The sequence below is a fragment of the Nyctereutes procyonoides genome, unplaced genomic scaffold (assembly GCF_905146905.1).
Source record: "Nyctereutes procyonoides isolate TBG_1078 unplaced genomic scaffold, NYPRO_anot_genome, whole genome shotgun sequence".
Taxonomy (NCBI): Eukaryota; Metazoa; Chordata; class Mammalia; order Carnivora; family Canidae; genus Nyctereutes; species Nyctereutes procyonoides.
Window position 1 is genome coordinate 9,769,480 of NW_026575142.1, and position 23,060 is coordinate 9,792,539.

A 23,060-nucleotide genomic window follows, 5' to 3' on the forward strand; every position below is an offset into this window, starting at 1 on the left:
TTGCTGGCATTCGAGACTCTTAATCTTTTCCTTATGGAACTTATAAATGATGAACGACAGGCTTACAAAGATAAATGCATACATACATACTGCACAGACGAGAACATCCGGAGTTGAGAATGCCATGGCAACGTCACTGTGAATGTAAGCTAGGAGAGCACTCAGATGACTGTGAGGATGGCATAGGGTAATGATTACAAACAGAGGAGACAGGGGGCACATCCAGCAATTTTCTAGTTAGGTAACCTTGGGGAAGTTACTTATGTTCTTAACTTCAGTTTCCTCATTCATGCTAGGTAGGGGCTAAGTTGGGACAAATAATAGAACATTACCCATCAAGTTGTTAGAGGATTAAATGAGATACTATAAAAAACACTTTGCATGATGCTTGGTACATAGTACATCTCAAGAATTGCATCATGGTGATAAAATATTCTTCTAATACGTTTGCTGCTAGAAACAAACAAAAATAGCCAACCTGTTCACACATGGTTGAGATCTTAATTGTTTAAATTAAAAATATTAATGTTAAATTTTCAAATATTTTCACTGACCCTTATATGTGGGTGTCTAAATATAATATCACTTCCAAAATATTTGTTGTCCTATCCAGCACATTAAGCTTGAGTCAGGTAGCAGTGCACAGCACCAACACAGTTGGGCAAAATGAAAATGTTCATCAGTGTGGGAGGACAGTCTGACAGAAAGGTGGGACACAAAGGACTAAAAAATATCTGACAGAAGTCAAAAAGCATTAAAAAAAGTGCGTGTGTGCATGCGTGTGCATGACACTGTGTGCATGGATGTACGTGTGAGTGTGTTCTCAGGAGCACCTCCATCCATCTGAGAATAAACCCAAGTACGAGTCAAGACAGGGAATTGTGGCCGAGGAATCAGCCCCGCACCCCGGTTTCCTCACTTGACAGATTGCCTCTTTATTGCAGGTGATTGCTTTATGCACCCCTAAGAGTAGAATTAGAATGCTTCATGTGGTTTTATTGAAGCACAACCAATATAAATATTTACTGGATCTATAAGTAAAAGTATATAAATTTTTATCTAGCTGCATAGAGGAACCAGGAGAAACATGTGGAAAGTTGAGTTTATTTTTCTCCACGAAGTGACCCAACTACAACCTGGGGGCAACAGCAGAGAAATGCTTAGTGTCAGGGGTGACAACAAGGCTCTACTGTACTTCTAAATGCACAGGATGGGAAATAGTTTATACTGAATACATGAATATTTATATTCTGATCGGCTCACTGGAAAGTGATGATTGAGTGGTCACCCACATATGTCCCTGGTAACAGCTTGTATTCCTAACCTCAACTAGCAGGCCAAGAAGAATATGGAATTCAGAGTATGGAGCAGGGGGAGAGAATAGGATCAGGCCTGTAACATAAGTGGAAAACCCAAACATCTCCTGGTCACTGACTCACACCCTCCTCTTCACTGCCAGTATGGCCCACTGTTGCCATTAGGTTCTGATTTTGACCCTAGCATTCAAGTTTTGCCCAGTACTGGCTCTGTTCTCATGGTGGGGCGTGGAACTTTGTAAGAGAGCATTGGGACCCATCATCCCAGCATACACAAGGCAGGGGCACATGGACTTCTACCAAAACCATAAAGAGAGGAAGTTGAGCTTCCAGTTCTCTTCGACCCCCCAACATTATCCTTCTCTACCATTCATAGGTCTCCAGGCTCCACGCTCCTTGGTGTCTTCTGTCCCTTAGATGAAATGGTTCAGCATTAGTGTTTGCTTGTTCCTGTGAATTCTTATGAGTGAAAATTCTTGGATAAGCCTGTAATTTCAAACTACAGAAACAAGGGACCATGATATTCCTTTGTCTTTAGTGGTTTGTTGACAAAGTGCAGAACCGCCCCACCTGGTCCCTATTACTGGTTTCTAAACCCTGGCCCATCCCCAGAGACTGATGTCCCAGACAGCCTCATTCTTAAAATACCACTTAGTGGTGATATTTCAGGCAGACAAAAGAGAGAGTTCACATGGAATTGAAGATCTTCTGCCCCTCCCCCCCCCCCCCCCGCCAATCCTGGCATGAAGGCAATTGTCCATTCAACCCATGTTGAGGTCATATTTGTGCATAAAGTTGCAGTTCTTTCTTTGCATTATTCCCTCCATTATTTGACAGTCTTTTCAAGTTTCTATTTGTGAAATCAAAATCTAAGCTGCTCACTAAATCCAAACCTTTGAAACAAATTACAGCATGCCAAGGCTAATAGCAGAAGTTAATCATGTTGGGTGCATTGTTTTATTTTCTAAGATGCCTAGATTGTTCTAAAACTAATATAGAGTGGCTACTGGTTGGAGTATATGGTATTTAAGCTATAAGAAGCTGACTTTTGAAGTGTCCTTTTCTTTGAAGTGGAAATGATGTTGATTAAATCTGTATTTTTTGATATAGATTACAAAACCTCTTGTAATGTTGTGTAATTTCCTATTTCTCCTTGAGGATTCAACAGGTAGACTTAGGGACCTGGGTAAACTGCCAGTGAGTGTAGAGTGTATCTTCACTCATTACACTATAGTAGAGTCCCTGTTATGTGTCCTATAAGGTACACATGTGCAAGCAGCATCAGTGGCTGTGCCTTCCCTCTCTTGGGTGATACTGCAGCAGAGAAGGGCAGCAAAGACTCAGGCAGCACTCGCAGTGCAGCAACTTGAGACTGAGGTGAGCAGGAGGGTATTAAGGTCCAACCAAGTATATGAATCAGAGAAGTGGTATACAAAAGCAATGGTGGTTCTAGCGGGGCCGAGATGAAAGGCAGCAATTTGTTGGGCTAGAAAGACCATGCTGGATGGACAGCACCTGCTTTAGGGTATTCATATCTCACACCTCTAAACTTTATTTTTTTTTCCACCTCTAAACTTTAAAGGCTAATGCGATTAACCCAACCTTGACTGACTGCAGATACCCCCCACCCCCCACTACTAGGACACGGGAAGAAGTTCATGGTAACCTCATGGGGTCACCATGTTGCACTCACGCATCCACTGCAAGGACTTATCTCCTTCTTGGATAGATGAAGCAGGCTCTCTGGCTACTCTGAGCCATGGCTGATCAGATTGGAGCCTGGAGACTGGGGCCACAGGTTCGCAGGTCCCTCTGTATGTCTCCTACTATAAGTAGGAGCCCCATGATGTATACCTGGAGAGTGCATTAGGTTCACTCAAAATTAGAAGGCTACTTGACTCACTTATTTTACCTGAACTTGGATTTCCGCACATTTGTATGTCTACACGATGAAGGATTCACAGAGGTGATCGGCAAAAAGTTCCACAAGCTCAAAAATCCACTAGAGGCTGTTGCGGCATGGCTTGGGGAGAACTAGTAAAATAACTTGCAGTGAGATGATCAGGTCTTCATTTACCCATTCAGTGAATATTTAGTGAGTGTCTTCCAGGTGCCAGGCACAGGCCTGTGAAATTGTACTGGGCACTTAGAACACAAAAGTAAACAAGAAAGACACAATCCCTACCTTCCTGTAGCAGGCCTTTAACAAATAATAACATAACATGTTACTGATGATGCAGGAATGTCATCATCTAGCTTCCCACCCAAGTTCAGGTGAGCAGAGCTCCCCTACCAGCACTCCTGCAGGTACCTGGGACCCTACCCCTACCCCTCTTTCTTGGCTTTATCGGTGTCCTTAGGTATTATGTGTCTGAGGACATAGCAGAGGTGTTGTTGCACAGACAAGTGTCACTCCCAGTGAGTGGTCAGTAGATGAGGTGCCAACACTGAGAAGCTAAAGTCTTCAGCAATCTCCCATGGGACAAGTAGCTGGTGAGTCTCTGACTGCAAACTCTGGGAGGTATCCACTTGAGCGAAGGCAGGACAGTCCATGCATGGATCCTGATTCAGCAACCATGTGGCTCCTGGGAGCTCAAACAAAGATTCCATGGTGGTCCTCTGCTAGGTGCATCTACTTCCTAGGTAGACGCACCGGGACCAGCTGCTGTGCTCCCAGAGACTCTCTCCTTCCTCCCTTACCCTATTCTGTGACCTCTGTGAGGTCCTTCACCTTCTCTCATCTCCCCCAGGAGTTCCTTTGGTTCTTTCAAAATAGATCCTGGTGGGCCACTGACTCAGAGCCCCAGTCAACAGAGAACAGTCCTTTTCCCAGAGGCCTTAGAGGGCTGCTTGATCTTCATATATTCCCAGAGAAGGAAGGAAAGATTTTCTGCTGGGAGCACACAGCAAGGGAAAAACAAAGACATTGTGTTTCCGTAAGAAAAGAGTCCCCAGTCTGTCACCTGGCCCAACAAAAACTGTGACCTGAGCTTTGAAGGTCAGCTGCTGGGAGCTCTGGCCACAGAGGACAGAGACTGGTTACTGCCCAGGGACAAGGGAGCGAGCTGGCACGGACCCTGAGGGGAGTCAGTCCTAGAATTGCAGGTAGGCCACCTTCCAGGCTGTGCTCCAGGACCGCAGATGGAAGCCGGGCCCGCTGCTGCGTCACAGGCTCTAAAAGCCGATTAGGGATCAGGGCCTTCTCATCAGCCAGGGGTCCCGGAGGCCCGTGTCTCCTGGTACGGTGCCATCTGCAGGTGAGAGGGGCCCTCTACCCAGCGCGTGCTGTTCTCTTCCTGCAGGAGGCCCTGATTTCTAATGCTGCTAGTAAGCTTGGACTCCTGTCCTCCGCTGTGTCTCTTGGCCTCCTGTACACACCCCTCCCCTTGTTGCCTCTGAACTTGGTGCTTCCAACTTGTCACGAGCCATTCTGTTTGCTCCTCTTTCTCCCTGCTAGATGAGCGTCTCAGGAACGGGGTCTGCATCTTTTCTTAGGTTTCAATACAAGCTTTGTGACCTCGCGGAACTTCTCATCATAATAACTATTTTCAACATTTTAGATTATTCTACATAGGCTTTCTTTTTTTTAAGATTTTATTTATTTATTCATGAGAGACACAAGACAGAGAGAGAGAGAGACAGAGACACAGGCAGAGGGAGAAGCAGGCTCCAAGCAGGGAGCCCGATGTGGGACTCGATCCCGGGTCTCCAGGATCACACCCTGGGCCAAAGGCAGGCGCTCAACCGCTGAGCCACCCAAGGATCCCCTATGTAGGCTTTCTAAAGCTGAAGTTTATCGACGATTTAGAATGAAGGCAGCGATGCTAAACTAGACCCCCTTCATCAAACTGTCCCAGGGATTCTGACGGTGCCCCGTGTTCCCCCCTCTCAGCCCTTCCCACACCGTACTGTCCTTGCCTGTTGGCCTCGTTGTGTCCCCCGACGTGAGCACAGGGACCCTATCGATTTCAGGAACATATCCGTAGGGCAGTGCCATGCCTGTCTCAGGGCTGGGCACCCAGTACGGGCGTGTTGAATGAAATGGGATTAAATTCGGGGGGCCCCCTAAGGGGATGCAGAGAGTCAGCTCCTGGGCCTAGTCACTGAAACTCCTTTTGTCCACTCCTTCCCTCGCTGAGGCTTCCACCGGCACAGAAATTACTAGCAAGTATAGCAACGGCAGGCCAGCAGCCGTGGCTGCGTAGGCACCGGAGGCAGTATTTCCTACTCCGAGCACTGTGGCTGTGACCCCACAGGGGACCCCGCGGCGCCATCTCATTACTCCTCACGGCGGCCGCACAACCTGGTGTATCCCTGTGTCCACGGAGAGGCTCCGTCTCGGGCTTCCCTCAGCTTCTGGCCCGCCGCCACCTAGCAAGGAAGTGGGGGTAGGACTAGAGCCCCTGTCTGTTGGGCAGAGGGTTCTGGGCAGCTACAGGTACATTTAATAAATAGCTTCAAAAAAACAGTTATTAGAATTTAAACCACGCGTGTTAGAAACATCAGTGTACAAACCCTTTGAGAGCCAAACCTGTTTCTCGGAGGACTGTATTGTGAGGTTGATGTTTTTCAGTTGTCGGCAGTATTTTCCCCCCGCATTTTCTTACGAACATGTTCAGACATAGAAAAAGTCAAACGAATTGAATAGCAAGGGGGCGCCTGGTTCGGTGGTTGAGCGGCTGCCTTCGGCTCAGGGTGTGATCCTGGGGTCCTGGGAACAGAGTCCCCACATCTGGCTCCCCGCAGGGAGCCTGCCCCTCTCTGCCTGTGTCTCTGCCTCTCTCTATGTCTCCCAGAATAAATACATAAAAATCTTAAAAAAGAAAAAAAGAATTGCATAGCAAACCCTCATCAATCAGTGGCTTCTCACTTCCATCCGGGAGCCCCTTATACTCTGCCTTCCATCCCCCAAATTTGCACACCAGCCAAAGCCGCCCCAGCTCTGAACAATTCACTGCTGTGCTTATTGAAGGGATCCTGTTTACAACAATGGTTCTTAGCAAGCGTCAGAATCACCTGGAGGACTTGTTAAACACAAATGGAGTTTTTGGATTCGGAATTTGCATTTCTAACAAGTTCTCAGGTGGTGATATAGGTGGTCTGGAGTTCACACCTTGAGAATTACTGGCTTGGGAAAATTTTCCCTAAAAACCACAAGAGACATTTCTCTGTAGACCCAGAGGTAGCACAGCTGTGTCTCTATGGGTTTCCTTAGCCCTTAAAAAAAAAAAAATCTTATGAACTCTAAATTATCTAACATACAGGATTAGTTTACAGACAAATTTCTGGCTCTCCTACAAATGTCTTGACGCTACGACATGCATTTTGTCTAGTAACTACACTTCTGATCATGATTTATATTCCTATCCTTGGTTTTTCTTTGATTTCTCTTTCTGGACTCTTTTTATTTTCTTTTATTCCGTGTTACTGCATGGATTTTAAAAATCCACATTAAACATTTTTTGGAACAAAGCAGGTTATGTATGTACCACTACCTCCGGCAACAACAAAACAACACTTTGATATACCCTATTGTCTAGACTTTAATAAGAAAGCAGCGAACTTTTCTAACAGAAACATTTTTTAAAAGAAAAAATTACTTTATAGTGCTCACATCAAGCAGGGACCATTGGCCTAATTTTAAATTAAAGTTTAACACATCATCATCTCTTAGTGCTAATTCTCTTTCACTTCATCCACCACCTTTAGGACCGCTGTAATGTGCAAGATGGATTAATATTGTACTCTGAGTTTTAAACAATCTTCTTTTATGAAGAGACTACAGAAAATCTGGAAATATATAAACAAATACTGCATCAGTTGACCTGGGATACCTTCATGTGTTTAAGAAGAAACATTTGATACCTTTAAAAAAAAAAAAAAAACTTATATTATTGCTTTTAATTTTATCTTAAATGTTATATACTACAAAAAGAAAATCTCTTTAAAAATGACTGTTTCTGTTGAAATGCAGTATTAAGTTTTTCAGTGCTACTGTGAAGAATTTATGTTTCATTGATAAACATAAATAAGAATGGCACATCCGAAATATAAAAGAGTCAGTCTTAAAAAGACATCACATAAAAGAAAATTTCTACGTTTCGAAAGGAACAGTCAGTCTGATGTTTCCTTTACTTTTCCTTCTCACCATGACAAGAAAAATCTCTGGGAATCGCGCCCCCTGAGGCTTACAGTGGTTGCATGAAAGATGACAAAGGCACTGCCTGAGATCAATAGGAAACAGGTAGAGTTAAGATAGTTTCACTAGAACAGCTCAAACAGAAATAAAAGGAAGGCCCTAAGATTTTTAACTTCCAGTGAAATTTTTGGAAAACCATATGTCAAGAGACGATAGAAGTTCCATTCTCCTATTAAGAGAGTCAAAGTAATAGGTCTCCTCAAGCCTAGAAAACCAACATGAATTAAACAGTAATTGAGAATAATTAAAGGTTAGTAAGAAAAGGGACGTACTGTACCCAGGAGTCATAGTTCTTTAAACTCTCCTCACTTTTCAAACAAGTGATTATTGACCACTAATCTTCCTTTCTTTTATGCACTTAAAAAAGACAAATACATAAAATGCCCTTTGACTTGGTTAGCTGTGTACCGGGAAGCTTTGCCCCTGTTCAGGAAACTCAAGTAGTCATGTGTACCAAGATTCTGGGAGGAAACAGCCCTCAGCAGGTACATAACAGCCCTTGAATGTGCGTAAGGATCACCTGCACTTTGTTAAGCTGCAGAATCCACGTGAAACCACAGAGGAGTTGGAAAAAAGCTATGGACCCATCCCCCCAATCACAAATAATCACTTCACATGCACACAAGTTCAGGCACCTGCTTCCTGCTCTAATGGGTATACTTGAAAAACCCAAGAGTATAAAGTGACTGTAAGTATTACGGTGATTTATAGAACTGCGGAGAAGGAAAACATCACTGTAGGATGAGATAGAAATGAATGAATGGAAATGAACTTGCAAAGAAGATGGGATTTGAATTTCAATTGGCACAGGGTAAGGAAGAAGTCAAACCCATTATGGGGCTAGCGGGGTGGGGGTGGGGGCATGGGCAGGGAGTAGACTAACCTGAAACAGGGAGCGATGAGATGACTAACTGCCCAGCCTGATGCTTCCGTAGACAACTGGAAGATGGGAACACTGGAAGGGCAAAGTTTACGGTGAGCCCTGAATGCCGAGCTAGGGAATTATACTTCACTCAGCAGACCACGTTGAACACTTAGAGGTATTCAAAGAGGGAGTTACATTACAAAAAATGGTGTTGACTGAATCAAAGGGATAAAGTCTACGTTTTATCACACAAACAAGTTAAAATATGCTATGTTTATATTTTAATCTGAGACAGGATAGGGCCTTATAACTCTTCTTTTAAAAAGATTTCTTGACAATTCTTAGATGTTTATATTCTCTCTTATGTTCTAAATTGTATTGTTCCCACATATAAATTAAGCCCATGAGCCACAGTGTTTGATCATCTCGTTATATTATGTCTGGCCCCAGGAATACGCCTCGGATCTTCACAACACTGCTACACAGACCCCCAGCTGGCTTCACAGCCCTTTGTGACTTCTGGTGGTGCTTTGTAGACAAGCGAGTGGGTTTCTCCTACAAATGTGCTGGGCAGCCAGCACCTTCTCCGGCAGCTGAACAGTGTGTTCCTGGAGCTTTGTGACAGTCTTTCCTTTGAATTTTGTACTTTCCCGACACGTTTCACATGTTGTGGGCTCCCAAATATCCCAACCTTCCTGTTTGAAAGTCAATTTAGGAAAGCAACATTGCCCTGGGATTAATAAGAAATCATTTCCTCTTTTCCTGAGCAAGAAGAGAAATTCGTTAAAATGTCACTCTTCACCACTGGAAATGTGACTGTATACTATCTAAACTACTAGCTACTTCTAGAACTATTAGTCCCTCTAAAATCTGATTGCCTGTATATGTTTTATGCATTTCTCAACTGTGTCCCAAATGTCTAGAGAAACATTTCCAGGTTTCTGACAAAAAGCTGGTTGAGCTGATTCTGTGCTCCGTCTAATCAAAACAAAGCTAACAACTGGGGGCCATTCTAAAGGCAGTTGTGAGTTTAGAGACTTCCCAAATGAATTCCTATAAGACCAAAATATTGTCCTCTCAAATGGACCCATGCTGTTCATCATGAAAAATGGATGGATAGTATTCTGGACCTAAATCTCAAACACCACCCCTGATGCACCCAAGTTAGCTTCCATAAAACAGGGATAGGGGACCCCTTGGTTTGGCATTAGCCCATTTTTAGAGGCAGTGTAATGGTCAGGAACCAGATGCTCCGGGTTCAGATCTGTCTCTGCCAATGCCCACTGTGCAAATTTGAACAGATTGTCTATCATCTGTCCTACTTGCCTCATCTGTAAGATGGGATTAAAAACGTTCCCTACCTCTTATTGTCCTCAGGAGGAGCAAATGAGTCAACATGCAAAAGGTGCTAGAACAGTGCCTCGCTGTAGTAAGAACTATAAAAGTGCGGCGAAATAAAGAAGTTTGCAATCCCTTCGACATCCCCACAGCCTAGTCTCCTGTCAGCATTAATTCCAGGATCCTACAGCACCCAACTTCTGCTCTTGTCCAAAGGGGTTAGTGAATGAGTAGACTGGATTGGTGACAAGTCATTTTGCCTTTGAGAGGCTTGGGCTGGACCCACCACCCACTTTGTTGTTTCTTCCCATTTTCTGAACATCACAAAATGTAATATTCATGTGTCAGGGGATCCAGGACTGTATTTTAACATTTTATGGCCTCTTTGTAAAGCTACCTTTTCAATTTTAGAGGAGGCAGTTTTATGACTCCCTTTGATAACCACTTAACTATTAAGACCCAAACAAAGAAGAGGAATGGTCAAAGGATATCAGGTACTCCCAGCCAGCTAGAGTCCCACTTCTTGAACATTATTCAAATTAGCTCCAGGACTCATAATTCTGTGTTTTCATTTATTGCTGCAGTAAAGTAAATGGTTCTTTTATCCAAATGTTATTTCCTGGCTATTAATTCAGTAGTTATTTTGGATTGTAGCACTCCTCTTTGATTTAGGGATATGGTGCCTTATAAATATTTAAAAGTTGAAGACTGACACTTGGAGAAATTGACTTTGATTTGTTTTGTTAATATACTATGTCTAGAGTAATTATAGGTTTGGAAGATGTGGTCCCATTCTCTACTTATCAGAAGATATGCCAAGCTTGTAGTTCTGTAACAAGGAAATTTGACAACGGAAGGCTCTTTCCAAATCTTCTGCAGACAAGATCTCCATGCACACCTCCACAGAACACACAGTACTCTCAATTCTTCATAATTTCCTCCAGAAACTTCTCTTGAGCCCAGGAATGTGGATGAAAACTATATATACTTCTCAAAATAGCTGAAACCGGCTATTTCTGAAAGGCCAGGGATTTTCTCTACATCTACAAGTGCCAGCAAGGGTTTACGACAGGGCTCGGGGTGATCTATAGACTGGTATGATTTAACCATGGATCAATCAACCTATTAGGGGGAAAAAAGACAAGGTCAATAAGTATGGGTCTTGGTGAACCAGAGGTCACCCTACATTTTTCAACCTAATGTTCTTATTTCCTTTCCATTAACATTTCATAATGAAAAAATACCCATATTCTTTAATTTTTAAGATAATTAAGTGAATTTAGTGCCTTTGAAGAGTAGACGATTTATAATGGCATCAGAGACTACACTATTAATAATCCACAAGACAGGGGCCACCTGGAGAGCAGCACAGCCTCCCCTGCCATATAAGCTCCTGGGAAACCAGCTGTGAGGGGGTCGGACTTCCTCTGCCAACTCAGGACCAGACTCTTCTGAGAGCAGAAACACTTGTGCCTTTTGAGACGAGGCTTCTACTCTCTTGGAAGGTGGTTTTCCAGTTGTATTTTGGTTTGAACTGGAACAGACTACAAGCTCAGATATTCAGAGTATATAGAAAGCCCTGAAACGTGTGGTAGAAGTAGAGTTGTTCTGGGGTTCTGGGTCCAGGCCCACACACAAGGAAACAAAGGGACTGAAAAACCAAAGACTGGCTTACCTCTGAGTTCTCCAAGCTGATCAGTTAAGGCATCATTTAGTAAACATAATTTCAGTGATTTTTGGATAACGATGGTAGAGTAAATGGACTCATTTTCTTTTGTTCTTTCCTCAGGCCCCACTAAAACACCATGAAGAAAAAAATTTTTAGGGCATAAACAAAGAAATTGGGAGAGAACTTAACAAAATTTTGAAAGCTAGAAAACAGATGGATGACTATTAAGTAATTTAGCAAACCCGAAAAAGCCAAAATAAGCCAGCAATGGGAAAAGCTGCAAGGCAAACAAATTTATACCACAAAGCCCCTCCCAGGTAGCTCCAGAACTGGCTAATTAAGTACCTTTGGAAGTGGGGATGATGGTAGGACTATGTACAGGAAAACAGAGAATCTAAGAGACGTGACATCTTTGCCTCACACCTCCACTTCATAAACCCTGGGAGCTGTGTGTAGCTTAAGAGTGTGTAACAGCTGCTCTTCGGGTGTGGGAGACACCAGCACAGAGCTTGAGGTAGGAGTACAGGCTGCGAACGGGTTGAATGAAGAGCTAGAAACCCAGGCTGAGGGACTTCCCCCATCATCTTCCCAGCCAGGCTCAACCCACAAGATTCTTCTCTGGAGAATCTAAGTAGCTAAGAGCAAAGCCCTAAAGATACCCACATTTGGGGGCTTTCCCAAGGAACCAGGCCAGGGAGATTCCCCCTCCAGAGAAGGCTGCAGAAGCTTTAACAGGACCTATAGAGCCCGACTTGTAAACATAATCTGAAAATCAAAGATGACCACACAGCTGAGGAAAACCTCTAACACCCTAAAGCCTCTTGACAGATACGCTGATTAAAAGAGAGACTAAACCATCAGCAGATGAATGGATAAAGAAAATGTATTGTGGTTGACCCTTGAACAACATGAGGGTTAGGGGTGCCAATCCCCACGCAGTCCAAAATCTGCATAAAACTTTTGAATCACCAAAAATGTAACTACTTGTAGACTGTTATTGACCAGAAGCCTTACAATAACATAAACAATCAACACATATTTTGTGTATCGTATATATTAGTTACAGTATTCTTTTTTTTTTAAGATTTTATTTATTTACTCATGAGAGACACAGAGAGAGAGAGGCAGAGACATAGGTAGAGGGAGAAGCAGGCTCCCTGCAAGGAGCCGGATGTGGGACTCGATCCTGGATCCTGGAATCATGCCCTGGGCCAAAGGCGGATGCTCAACCACTGAGCCACCCAGGCGTCCCTAGTTATAGTATTCTTACAATGAAGTAAGCTAGAGAACATAAAACATTAAGAAAATCATAAGAAAGAGCAAACACACTTAGAGACCTGTGCCATATTTATTGAAAAGAAGCTGCATAGGGATCCCTGGGTGGCGCAGCGGTTTGGCGCTTGCCTTTGGCCCAGGGCGCGATCCTGGAGACCCGGGATCGAATCCCACGTCAGGCTCCTGGTGCATGGAACCTGCTTCTCCCTCTGCCTATGTCTCTGCCTCTCTCTCTCTCACTGTGTGACTATCATAAATAAATAAAAATTAAAAAAAAAAAGAAAAGAAGCTGCATATAAATGGACCCGACAGCTCAAACCCATGGGTCGTTCAAGGGTCAACGGCATACATACACGATGGAATATTATGCAGCCTTATAATAGAAGGCAATACTGTCATATGGTCCAACACGAATGAATCTTGAGGACATTATGCTAAGTGAAATAAGCCCATTACAAACACATGAGTACTACATGATTTCACTTATATGAGATCTCTAAAGTAATTACACTCATAGAGACAGAAAGGACAAGGGTGGTTGCCAGAGGCGAAGGGAAGAGGAGAATGAGGGGCAGCCCCGGTGGCCCAGTGGTTTAGCACCGCCTTCGGCCCAGGATGTGATCCTGGAGACCCAGAATCGAGTCAGGCTCCCTGCATGCAGCCTGCTTCTCCCTCTGCCTATGTCTCTGCCTCTCTCTCTCTGTGAGTCTGTCATAAATAAATAAATAAATAAATAAATAAATAAATAAATAAATAAATAATCTTAAAAAAAAAAAGAAAGAAAGAAAAGGAAGAGGAGAATGAGGAGTTGGCCATTGGGTGCAGAGTTTCAGCCACACAAGGTGAAAAAGTTCTAGATCCCTATCGTACAATTGTACCGCATTTATATATTTGTTCATTGTTCTTCTGTGTCATAAGGAATAACCAGTGTTTAGACTTTAACCTAGAGATACAAATTCTTATGGAGGAGCATGGAGTCGGGAAGGAAGGATTGCTTATATGTTTTCTAGAATGCTTAGGGTGATCAGAGTCAGATTTCACTGCTCAGCCAAAATAGTCCCAAGGTGAAGATTACTCCTTGAGTAATTTACACCCAGTGAGTAGACCAGAAATAATGAATCCAGAATGTCTCCAATGATCTGAAAGGTAGAAATTACTCCCTTACCAAGAATGGCCCAAAGGATATGGTAAACCCAATGAGATCAGCATGAAAATGATTTCCCAAAAATTGTTTTCTTCCCTTTAAGTTTATGTGGGGCAACTGATGGACAGCTGCCCAAAGTGAGTGTTTTGAAAATCCTGAATATGGGGCACCTGGGTGGCACAGTGGTTGAGTGGCTGCCTTTGGTTCAGGGCGTGATCCGGTCCTGGGATCGAGTCCCACATGAACTCCCTGCATGGAGCCTGCTTCTCCCTCTGTCCCTCTGCCTATGTCTCTGCCTCTCTGTGTGTGTCTCTCATGAATAAACAAAATCTTTTTAAAAATCCTGAATATGCACAACCAGTATTGTAATTATGTTGTGATGTTTATATAGAATGAAATGAAACGATGTTGTAAATTTATTCTTTTAGTGAAACATATGCTTATGCTGATCCTCCAAACATCTCATTGTATTAAGAAAACATTTGGGGCCAGAGATGTGCTATCTGATCCCTTCCATCCTTCTGAACATATAGAACACATGTGTAACAAAGTCCATGTGCACAGCTACAGGATGTAGGGATTCAAGAAACAAGGCAAAGGGGTGTATTCCTATGTCCTCTGAACAGCAGCAATTAAAATTCACAGCTGCTGGCTGCCCAGATGTTTCTTGGTTTAGTGCTCTGTAATACGTATCAGAATATATTGTATGAGTGCAGTTTCAGTAAACTAGACAGCTTTGTATTCTAAATTCTGCAGACAAGATCCAGGGTGTATATTTTTTCTTCAGATTACCTTCCCTTTCCCCCCACCCCCACCCTCTTCATTTGCTTGGAGCATTTGCAGTTCAGAAACAAAAGACATTTCCAGCTCAGAGTTTAGCTGTATCGGAGTGTAAGTGCAGGTCAGGTCTGATTTATGTGGCGCGTCTGATAAGCAGGAAAGGAGAGTGAGATGAGGGGTTTGGAAAAAGCTGGTGAACTTGGCTTGACTTATGTCTTCCGTTTTGTAGGCAGCCAACATCCCTCCGGTGTCAGAACTTGCCATCGATGACATACATTTTGACGACTTCTCTCTTGACGTTGACGCCATGATCACAGCTGCCCTTCGCATGTTCATGGAGCTGGGGATGGTGCAGAAATTTAAAATTGACTATGAGGTAAGATGTTCTGTCTTGGGTGATCCCAGGAGCACACCTGGGACAACGTGGTAGCCAGGGTCCCCAAATGCAATTTGAGGATGATGACACTCAGCCTGCAGACCTCATGAGATTACTGTGAGAATCATGAGAGGTTTGTGGGAGGACTTTGGGTGGTGAAGATTACTCAGACATGAGGCATCGGTTGAATAACAGCCACTGGAGACACATACAGCCACTTGATACAGCCTTTCCCTTCCCGTTTCAGACACTGTGTAGGTGGCTTTTGACAGTGAGGAAAAACTATCGAATGGTTCTGTACCACAACTGGAGACATGCCTTCAATGTGTGCCAACTGATGTTTGCAATGCTAACAGTAAGTGTGTTCGGTGGTGGTGGAAGGTCATCTGTCATTTGCATGAACCTGTAGGCCTTCTTCACATTTCCATTTCTCTGACAAATTGCCACGTGATTTATTTTATCCTGGAACCTACCTTCCCTGGTTATGGGAGTATATATTTCACAACCATTTCTGAGCATTAATGCTGTAAAATACCCGACACCCTGAAGCAGGTGTAGTCTTGGAATGATTGCTTGAGCTTCTTCTCAGTGTTTTATCTTGGGAAACCAGTTCTTTTTACAAAAGAAATGCTTGGATTTTCAAAGTCATCTTCTTGCAGATGTTATGGGTGTGAGTAACAGAACAGAGAGATCAATGGGTAAAATCCTCTAGGCTGGTGGAAAGCCATGGTAGGGGCATGTGAACATTACCCACAAGAACGTGAAAATCCTGAGACAGTGCTTACATATGAGGATGTCCAGGGAGGCCAAGGGAAGGAAGTTGTAAGAGTAAATGTTGTTAGGGTTTAAGGTCACCCTAGGCTTAAAGTCTCTGTTCTAGGGGCTGGCGCCCAGGGAAGGTGGTAGCCTGGTTTCTGGAGATATTTAGAGCCACTGGCCAGAGGTAAGCCTTGGAATTTAAACTAAAAGCTAAATAAATAAATAAATAAATAAATAAATAAATAAATAAATAAATAGATAGATAGATAAATAAATAAATAAAGTAAAAGCAAATGTGGCAAAGATTTGCAACAAAATCTTCTCTTCTCCATTTACTGGCAAGAAATAAGGTTTGTTTTGGACTTATTTGCACTTATACTGTTAAACTGTCACCAAGTAAAATGTTTTCCAGCTCAAATATATTGGCTTCTCTGGCCTCTTGGTTTTATATACATCCACATATGTGTGTACACAGATGTATGTACACAAATGTGCATGTATATTTGTATGTATAAACACATTCACTACATAAAATAGAGGAGAACACAAGTTTTAAATTATTCTAACATAAATCTAAGTACCTTACATCTTTGCACCCACACTAAAATTTAAACCCAATATAGGGAACTCCAAGTGATAGACCTTTTCCTTTGGCCAAATGAACAAATATTGTTTTACTCCTTCCTTATGAAATGTTCTATCCCGTTCTCTGCCTGTGGAAATTTTATTCATCCTTGAAGGCATTGATCTAATGCCAGCCCCCCCCCCGCAAAGTCTTACCTATCCCCCCAATCATCAATAATTACTTCTATCTCTGCACTATGTCTGGTACATGTCTTTCTTTCTGCTGTGTATCTTAAGTCACAGATCTCTCATTTAGCTATAGAGTCAGCAGCTTGAGGCTAAAGAGATAATTTCTTATTCTTTCAACAACGTTCACTTGCTTGCCCAACACTTATTTACTGAGGACCTCACTAGCACTTTGCGTGCCATCGTACACTTGGTAGGTTTTCAACAGATGTGTGTTAGGTTAACTTGACCTCAAATGTGCATATAGCATAATAGATGTGACCTGTCTTCGCTTTTATACTGGAGGACTTGTGTTCTGGGTTCTCAGCTGCTTAAGGAGCAAGCTGATTGGCCTGGAAAAACTGGACTGACCCTATCCTTCTGGCACAAACCCCATGAAAGCAGTGGGCCAGTCAAATGAGGGAGGAAGATGCTTTGAACTATTAGCCTTAATTGTTCAAGTGCCAAAGTTGTTTAAAAAAAAAAAAAACAGTCACTTTCATCTTGCTTTTCCCTATCAGATCTCAGTAGACAAGGAATAATTTTCTGTGTGCAGAGTTTATGTGTCTGGCTCACAGAAGACATTCAATAAAGAAATTATTAACCTGTTATTTGGGAGAACCTATGGATTTATGGTGAATTGCCAAAAATAAGTCAGTAGGAGCCTTGTTCGATGAAGGGGAAGAGGAATGGCCTTGTGTAAGTTGAGATGTCAAAGACTTCTACGACAAGCCTTAACATAGTCGGGATGGGGCAAGTTAGCAAGAGCAGTAGGTAAGGGAGGACATTTAGGAGTAAAAAGAAATATATACCCAGTTTTCTTCAATGTATGTTTCCAAAACACAGACCATCGTGATCCTTTTCAGGAACTGGAAGAGAGCAGAGCTCTCAAATGCTGTTACTACAATGGCAGTATTCATACTGCCAGAGTATTTCAAGGGTATAGTTATTTTTACAAGTCTGCTCAGCAACCTTGAAGAGTAGCCCTGTATGAGAAGGTTTGGGTTTTGTTTTCGTATTAATGCTAGCTCTAAAAGAGGAGAATTCTCCATTAAAGTTCCCACCCTGACTTGGAAAAGAATACATTGGTGAATGTTATTTTTTCTCCCTCACTTGAATTGAGAAACCACATCTGGAAAAGATATTATTTCCTGCTCATTAAATTTTGCTGAACTTGACTAAGGGTTACAATAGGTTGAAAATGTCTACTTTTGTCCCTAACACAAGCAGTCTCTTCGACTTGACCGTGGGCAACCTGGTTAATGAGAATTTTTTTAACTAAGAAAATAATCACAGAGATGAAAAAAGACTACTCGATCAGTGAAGAAAAAAATGAATTTAATTTACTCACAAGTTCTAATTTCTGGAATACACCTCAGCTTACAGCAAAAATGATAACTTACCCATTTCCATGAATGGGCATTAGTGCTTCAGGCATCCCCAGACTAGTAAGGGCTTTCACTGCTTTGTTCACATTAGTGATTATATTCCCGTTCTAGTTATACGTATTTCCGTGTATTGAATTAGAAACAAAATTTTGTCTTAATATTAAAATATATATATATTATCGTAGACCAACCACTGGATTCATTCAGTCTGAGTCACAAAGCCAAGAAAGCATGGCACACGTAGGCTGTTTTCCTCTAGATGGCGCTCCAAGGCAAAGTTTCTCAGCCAGTTGCCAGGAAAGAAGGAAAAAAAAACCTTACCAGCCTTCCCTGAAAGTACTTCTTTCTTCTAGGACAAGAGATAATGAGGCACACACTCCCACAGTCTTTTCTTAAAAGAGGCACCAACAAAGCCAGTGTGTCCAAAAAAAGCCCCTCCTTATCAGGTCGGATTGTATTATGACCGCCTTGCCCACAGAGCTGTTAGGAATAATACAACACTCCCCGGGTGCCTTACATCTGTGTGTATATGCATCTTTCTAAGCCTATTGTCTCAGAGTGGGAAGGTAATAGTTGTGTGTCATTGCTGAGCAAATTATGACACCATGTACAACAGGACAAGCAAACAGTGAATACACTAGCTTCCAAACCTTTAACCCTAAAATCATTTTGAACGTGGAAAATACACCTATTGACTCAGAATTGTGTTTTGCATAAGCATTCAACCTCATGTCTAGGTAACAAGTCGGTTTTTTTTTTAATAAATTAATTTTTATTGGTGTTCAATTTACCAACATACAGAATAACACCCAGTGCTCATCCAGTCAAGTGTCCCCCTCAGTGCCCGTCACCCATTCACCCCCACCCCCCGCCCTCCCCTCCTTCCACCACCCCCAGTTCGTTTCCCAGAGTTAGGAGTCTCTATGTTCTGTCTCCCTTTCTGATATTTCCCACACACTTCTCCCTTCCCTTATATTCCCTTTCACTATTATTCATATTCCTCAAATGAATGAGTGCAAGTCGGTTTTGTTCCTTTACGGGGAAAAAAAGAATGAGCTGCTTTGAAGAATAGGCAATTTGATATAAAACAGTGGAAATCTAGTTAACTGGAAGCCCTGCTAATGACTTATTAATTTTTTGCACGCCTCTGGCTTAAAGTTCCCAAATTTTGAAATGAAAGCTTCAATAGTATTCTTTGCTTCTAAAGAGATATTTAGGTAGCTAAAATTTACCAAATATTTTGAGTTCCTTGGGTAAATACAGCATGTAGTGCCAGTTACTATTTCTGGTTAAAACAAAGAAGAAAAACCTGCAGATCAAGAATAATTATGCAAATTCTCTTTATTTATGGAAGCTTGTAGAAAAAAATATTCCATTAAGCACATACGTAATGAAAGGTGAAGAACACATCCCTTATATTCACAATGCAGACGAGATAGAGAAAACGACTGTGCTTTTGTTTGTATTCTGTAAAATAAAAGGTATGTGGTGGTGCCAAGGTTGCAGAGACATTTTTCGGTTTTATAAATGATGTATGAGTTCTGACAGATTCTCCAAGGGGGGAGAAAAAAAGGTTTCCTTAAGAGTCAGTGTTCTTTACTATCCCATAAATGTACTCATTAGCACTTTGGGCCATGCCCTGCATCCTGTAAGGGCTCAGAAGAGATTCATTTGAATGAGTGGATTTAGCTGAGGGTAATATTATTCATGTTGCCGAGTGTCCAGTTTTTTAAAAAGCTATAAAACGATGAACAACTATCGCTGCTAGAAATCTTGTTTTTTCTTCATATCACACTAAAGTTCAGCTAGGGTTCATATGGAATATTATGATCCTGCAGAATTCACTGGATATGAAGAGAAGAACACATGATCACATTAAAATTTATGGTGGTGCTGGCGGCGTGGCGCTGGTGGGGGATTGCAGTTAAACACTAATAATAACCAAGTATCACAGCAAACACATTGACACCCCCCTGACATTTACCGGGGGCTTCTTAAATCTTAAATGTGGAGGTAGCATGTTTAAGTCCATATTTGTGTTGTCAACAAGGTTATTTTCAGAGATAAGCCAAGTCATTTTATTGATAATTCAAACTAGAGAGCAGAAGGGACGTTTAGGGAGAAAAATCCATCCTATTCACCAGCTTGAGGATAATGCGCTGTCTGCTGTCTGCTGTTTTCAGAGAAGTCCTTGATTTTTTGAGATGGAAAATTCATTCTGGAAGGAGATCTGAGAAGCACAATTAGAATACTCCCTCCCCAACCCTGCCACCACCACCACCACCACCACCACCCGCCCCCGCCGGCCCCTGCCCTGGCCTCCCAAGAAGGATAGAACCAATTAAATGTTTTTAGAACCAATTAAATTTCTGAATAAAATATTTTCACTAAGCAACCAGAATCCTTATCTCAACAGAAATCTAAGTTTATTTTGTAGATTGTCACATTGGGAGGTCCAAAGAGATCTACGTGTTTTGTTCTGTAAATGACTATAACAAAGTAACAAGCAATAATCATGCTTATAATCATCAAACATCATTTTCCCATAGTTCCTTTTCCATATAAGTAGTAACTACTTATATGTACTTGAAAATAAATGGCAGCATTATCATAGCAATGCAATAAAACCTGCATGTTAGAAAAGCCAGTTCTTTAATCTTTGCATAGCTATGTCTTGACTTCCAGTGTAACATTAAAGATGGCAAATTTTCAATTCAGGAAAGGAGTGATTTTCAGTGTATTTGCAGAATATCAGTACTGGGCACTATAAATTAACTGCGGAGCTAATCAATTTGAATACTGTGTTTAAATTACATTTAAGAGTCATGCCTTTTAATCATTTAAGAAGGTTTCTATTTTTCTTCTCTCTGGCCACCCCTGAGAGCCCCAATTAGGCACTCCATGCTTCTAGTTGACATTCCCTTTATCCACATTTATTTTATAAAAGGAAAAAGGCAAAGCCGCACATAATTAAGAACCTGGTGCGCTAATAACCAAACATACAATTGGGCAGAAGGATAATCCAATCCATTTCCTCACACAGGAGAGTAACCTCCATAACTCACTTTAAGCGCTGCCATTCATGAGTTATGGGTCATTCCCTTCCTAGTGAAAATAAATTCTCCTGCACCATCAGCCAGAGCTGGGTATTTTTCTTAGGACATGTAAATTGTAAAAGTGTATGAACATAATCATGTCCGGCATTTCGGGGAGTGGATAAGCTCCTGCTCATGGACACAGGCCTGTAAGGAAATGAATGTGGTTTCAGGGCTCGAGCTGCCTAGTTACAATATAAGATTTTTGATTAAAGGGAATTTATTCTTGAGATTTTTATGGTGTTGGTAAACTGCTTAATCTGTCGCTTTGTGTTTTATGACAGCAGCCGAGTCCTCCAGGTCAGGGAGACCCAGCAGCAGAGCCACGGTCATTTATCACAGCCTCCATTCTCCTCGGTTTATAACTTAGTGATGGCACTTTCTCGGGGCTGGAAACTGGCACTTCAAGGTGTCAAGTTGGGAGCTTTAAAAAGTTTTAATTCTTCATGAGTCCCATGTCTAATTTTGACTCAATGAGGACTAATAAAAATTTGGGTAAGCTTTGAAGAGCCCTCATATTCTTGAAATTCATCAACCCGGCTTCTTGCACTTGGAGAGGTCTGTCTCTGCACAATTAACGTTCGCCAAGTGATCTGCCTCATTTTCTGTGCTCACAAACCACATGCTGTATTATATTCAGTTCACTAGTAATTTATCATAAAATATAAACTACCGTGAACAAAAAAATCTTTGCCCTCAAAAAATCGCAAAGCACATATATTTTGTGTTGAAAGCTAAGTCCTTAAGAATAAAATGTGCTTTTCCTTGTTTCTTTTTGAAATACAATGTGTGCATACATACCGATATATATTTCTTGTATTATCTAAATTGAAGTAGAAACTTCATCTTTTTCATGTCTTATTAAGGGAACTATCCTGAAATTGTCCTTACACCATTTGTATATCTTTTTACACATGTTATCAAAACATGAGAGCAGAGATATTTGGCCAGTTTTTATTTGACCACATTAGGACTTATTGAGAATGAAGTTAAGAGTGTTGATACATGCTGGAAGTTTGCTTTCGAAGACTCCAGCACACAGACAAACAAAACAACGCATGTGAACAGATAGATGAAACAAGACCAGCAAACCATGGATCCTGTTGAAGTTAGGTAATGAACACTTGAGGTTCGTTATAGTATTGGTATGCTTTTAGCTTTCCAAAATAATTGTAAAATTATGATTATAGGTAGATTAAAAATTAAGTCTTGGAAGTGGTTAAAAAGTAACTCCATAAAATTTATTAAAATCAACCCAAATTTTTGTTCACGTATCAAACATTTATTCAACATACGCAATTACAACCAGACAGACCACTAAGTTTTGCTGTGTCATCTTTCTCAGGCTTACATGGGCAAATATTTGCGACATTATTTGAGGTTGAGAGTCACAGTATATCCAAAATTTGACTTAAGTTTTACTGTTTGATGACAAGTGCCTTAGAGGCTTCTGGCTGTAAAAGAAAGTATTTAAGTGTAGACTGTAAGGTTTTCCCCACTCAGTTTGGTAAGGGAAGGGTCATTATAGACTTAAATCAGGATTTAGCTGCATTCATCTTGAGAAAGAAAAGCAAATTTGATCCAAACCACCTTACTCCCATGGATAATTAGTCAAACTACAATTGTTTGTGTTACATTAGATGCTCTGGTGAAGGGGACATGTAAACATAGTGCTGGATGGTGGTCCCCTAACAGCTGGAAAAGTTCTGGTCCTTGGACCTCAAAAATAGGGCTGATGTGCCTCTTTATCAGCTCAGCACACCCAAATACTAGCAGATAAATATTAATATAAATCCCAAAGGGGTATGACCATTAAATATAGATGCTCTGGTTTGTGCAGTAGAGGATCCCCCCACCTCCAGTAGAAGATTAGAGCTGTGGATACCTGTTCTTTTCGTCATTACGCTTTCATCACACATTAGCCCTGATTGGCAAAGATAGGATCCTATTTTAAAAAGAAGATAGGACATGGCATCAGGTAGTGTAAATTTATTCATGAGCACTCTTGGTTAGCAACTGAAATCTGCTTCCATCCTAAAACTTGAGAAAATCCTCTGCCTAAACTCA

At 41.7% G+C, this 23,060-nt stretch overlaps 1 protein-coding gene across 1 annotated transcript in view; it reads left to right on the plus strand.

Annotated features, from left to right (window-relative positions):
* PDE11A (phosphodiesterase 11A) overlaps positions 1-23,060 on the plus strand; it is a 376,450-nt gene that overhangs the window by 269,834 nt on the left and 83,556 nt on the right. The window contains exons 11-12 of the mRNA XM_055308352.1: positions 14,816-14,962; positions 15,210-15,317. Coding sequence (XP_055164327.1) covers positions 14,816-14,962; positions 15,210-15,317 — 255 coding nt within the window. The remainder of the gene's footprint in view (positions 1-14,815; positions 14,963-15,209; positions 15,318-23,060) is intronic.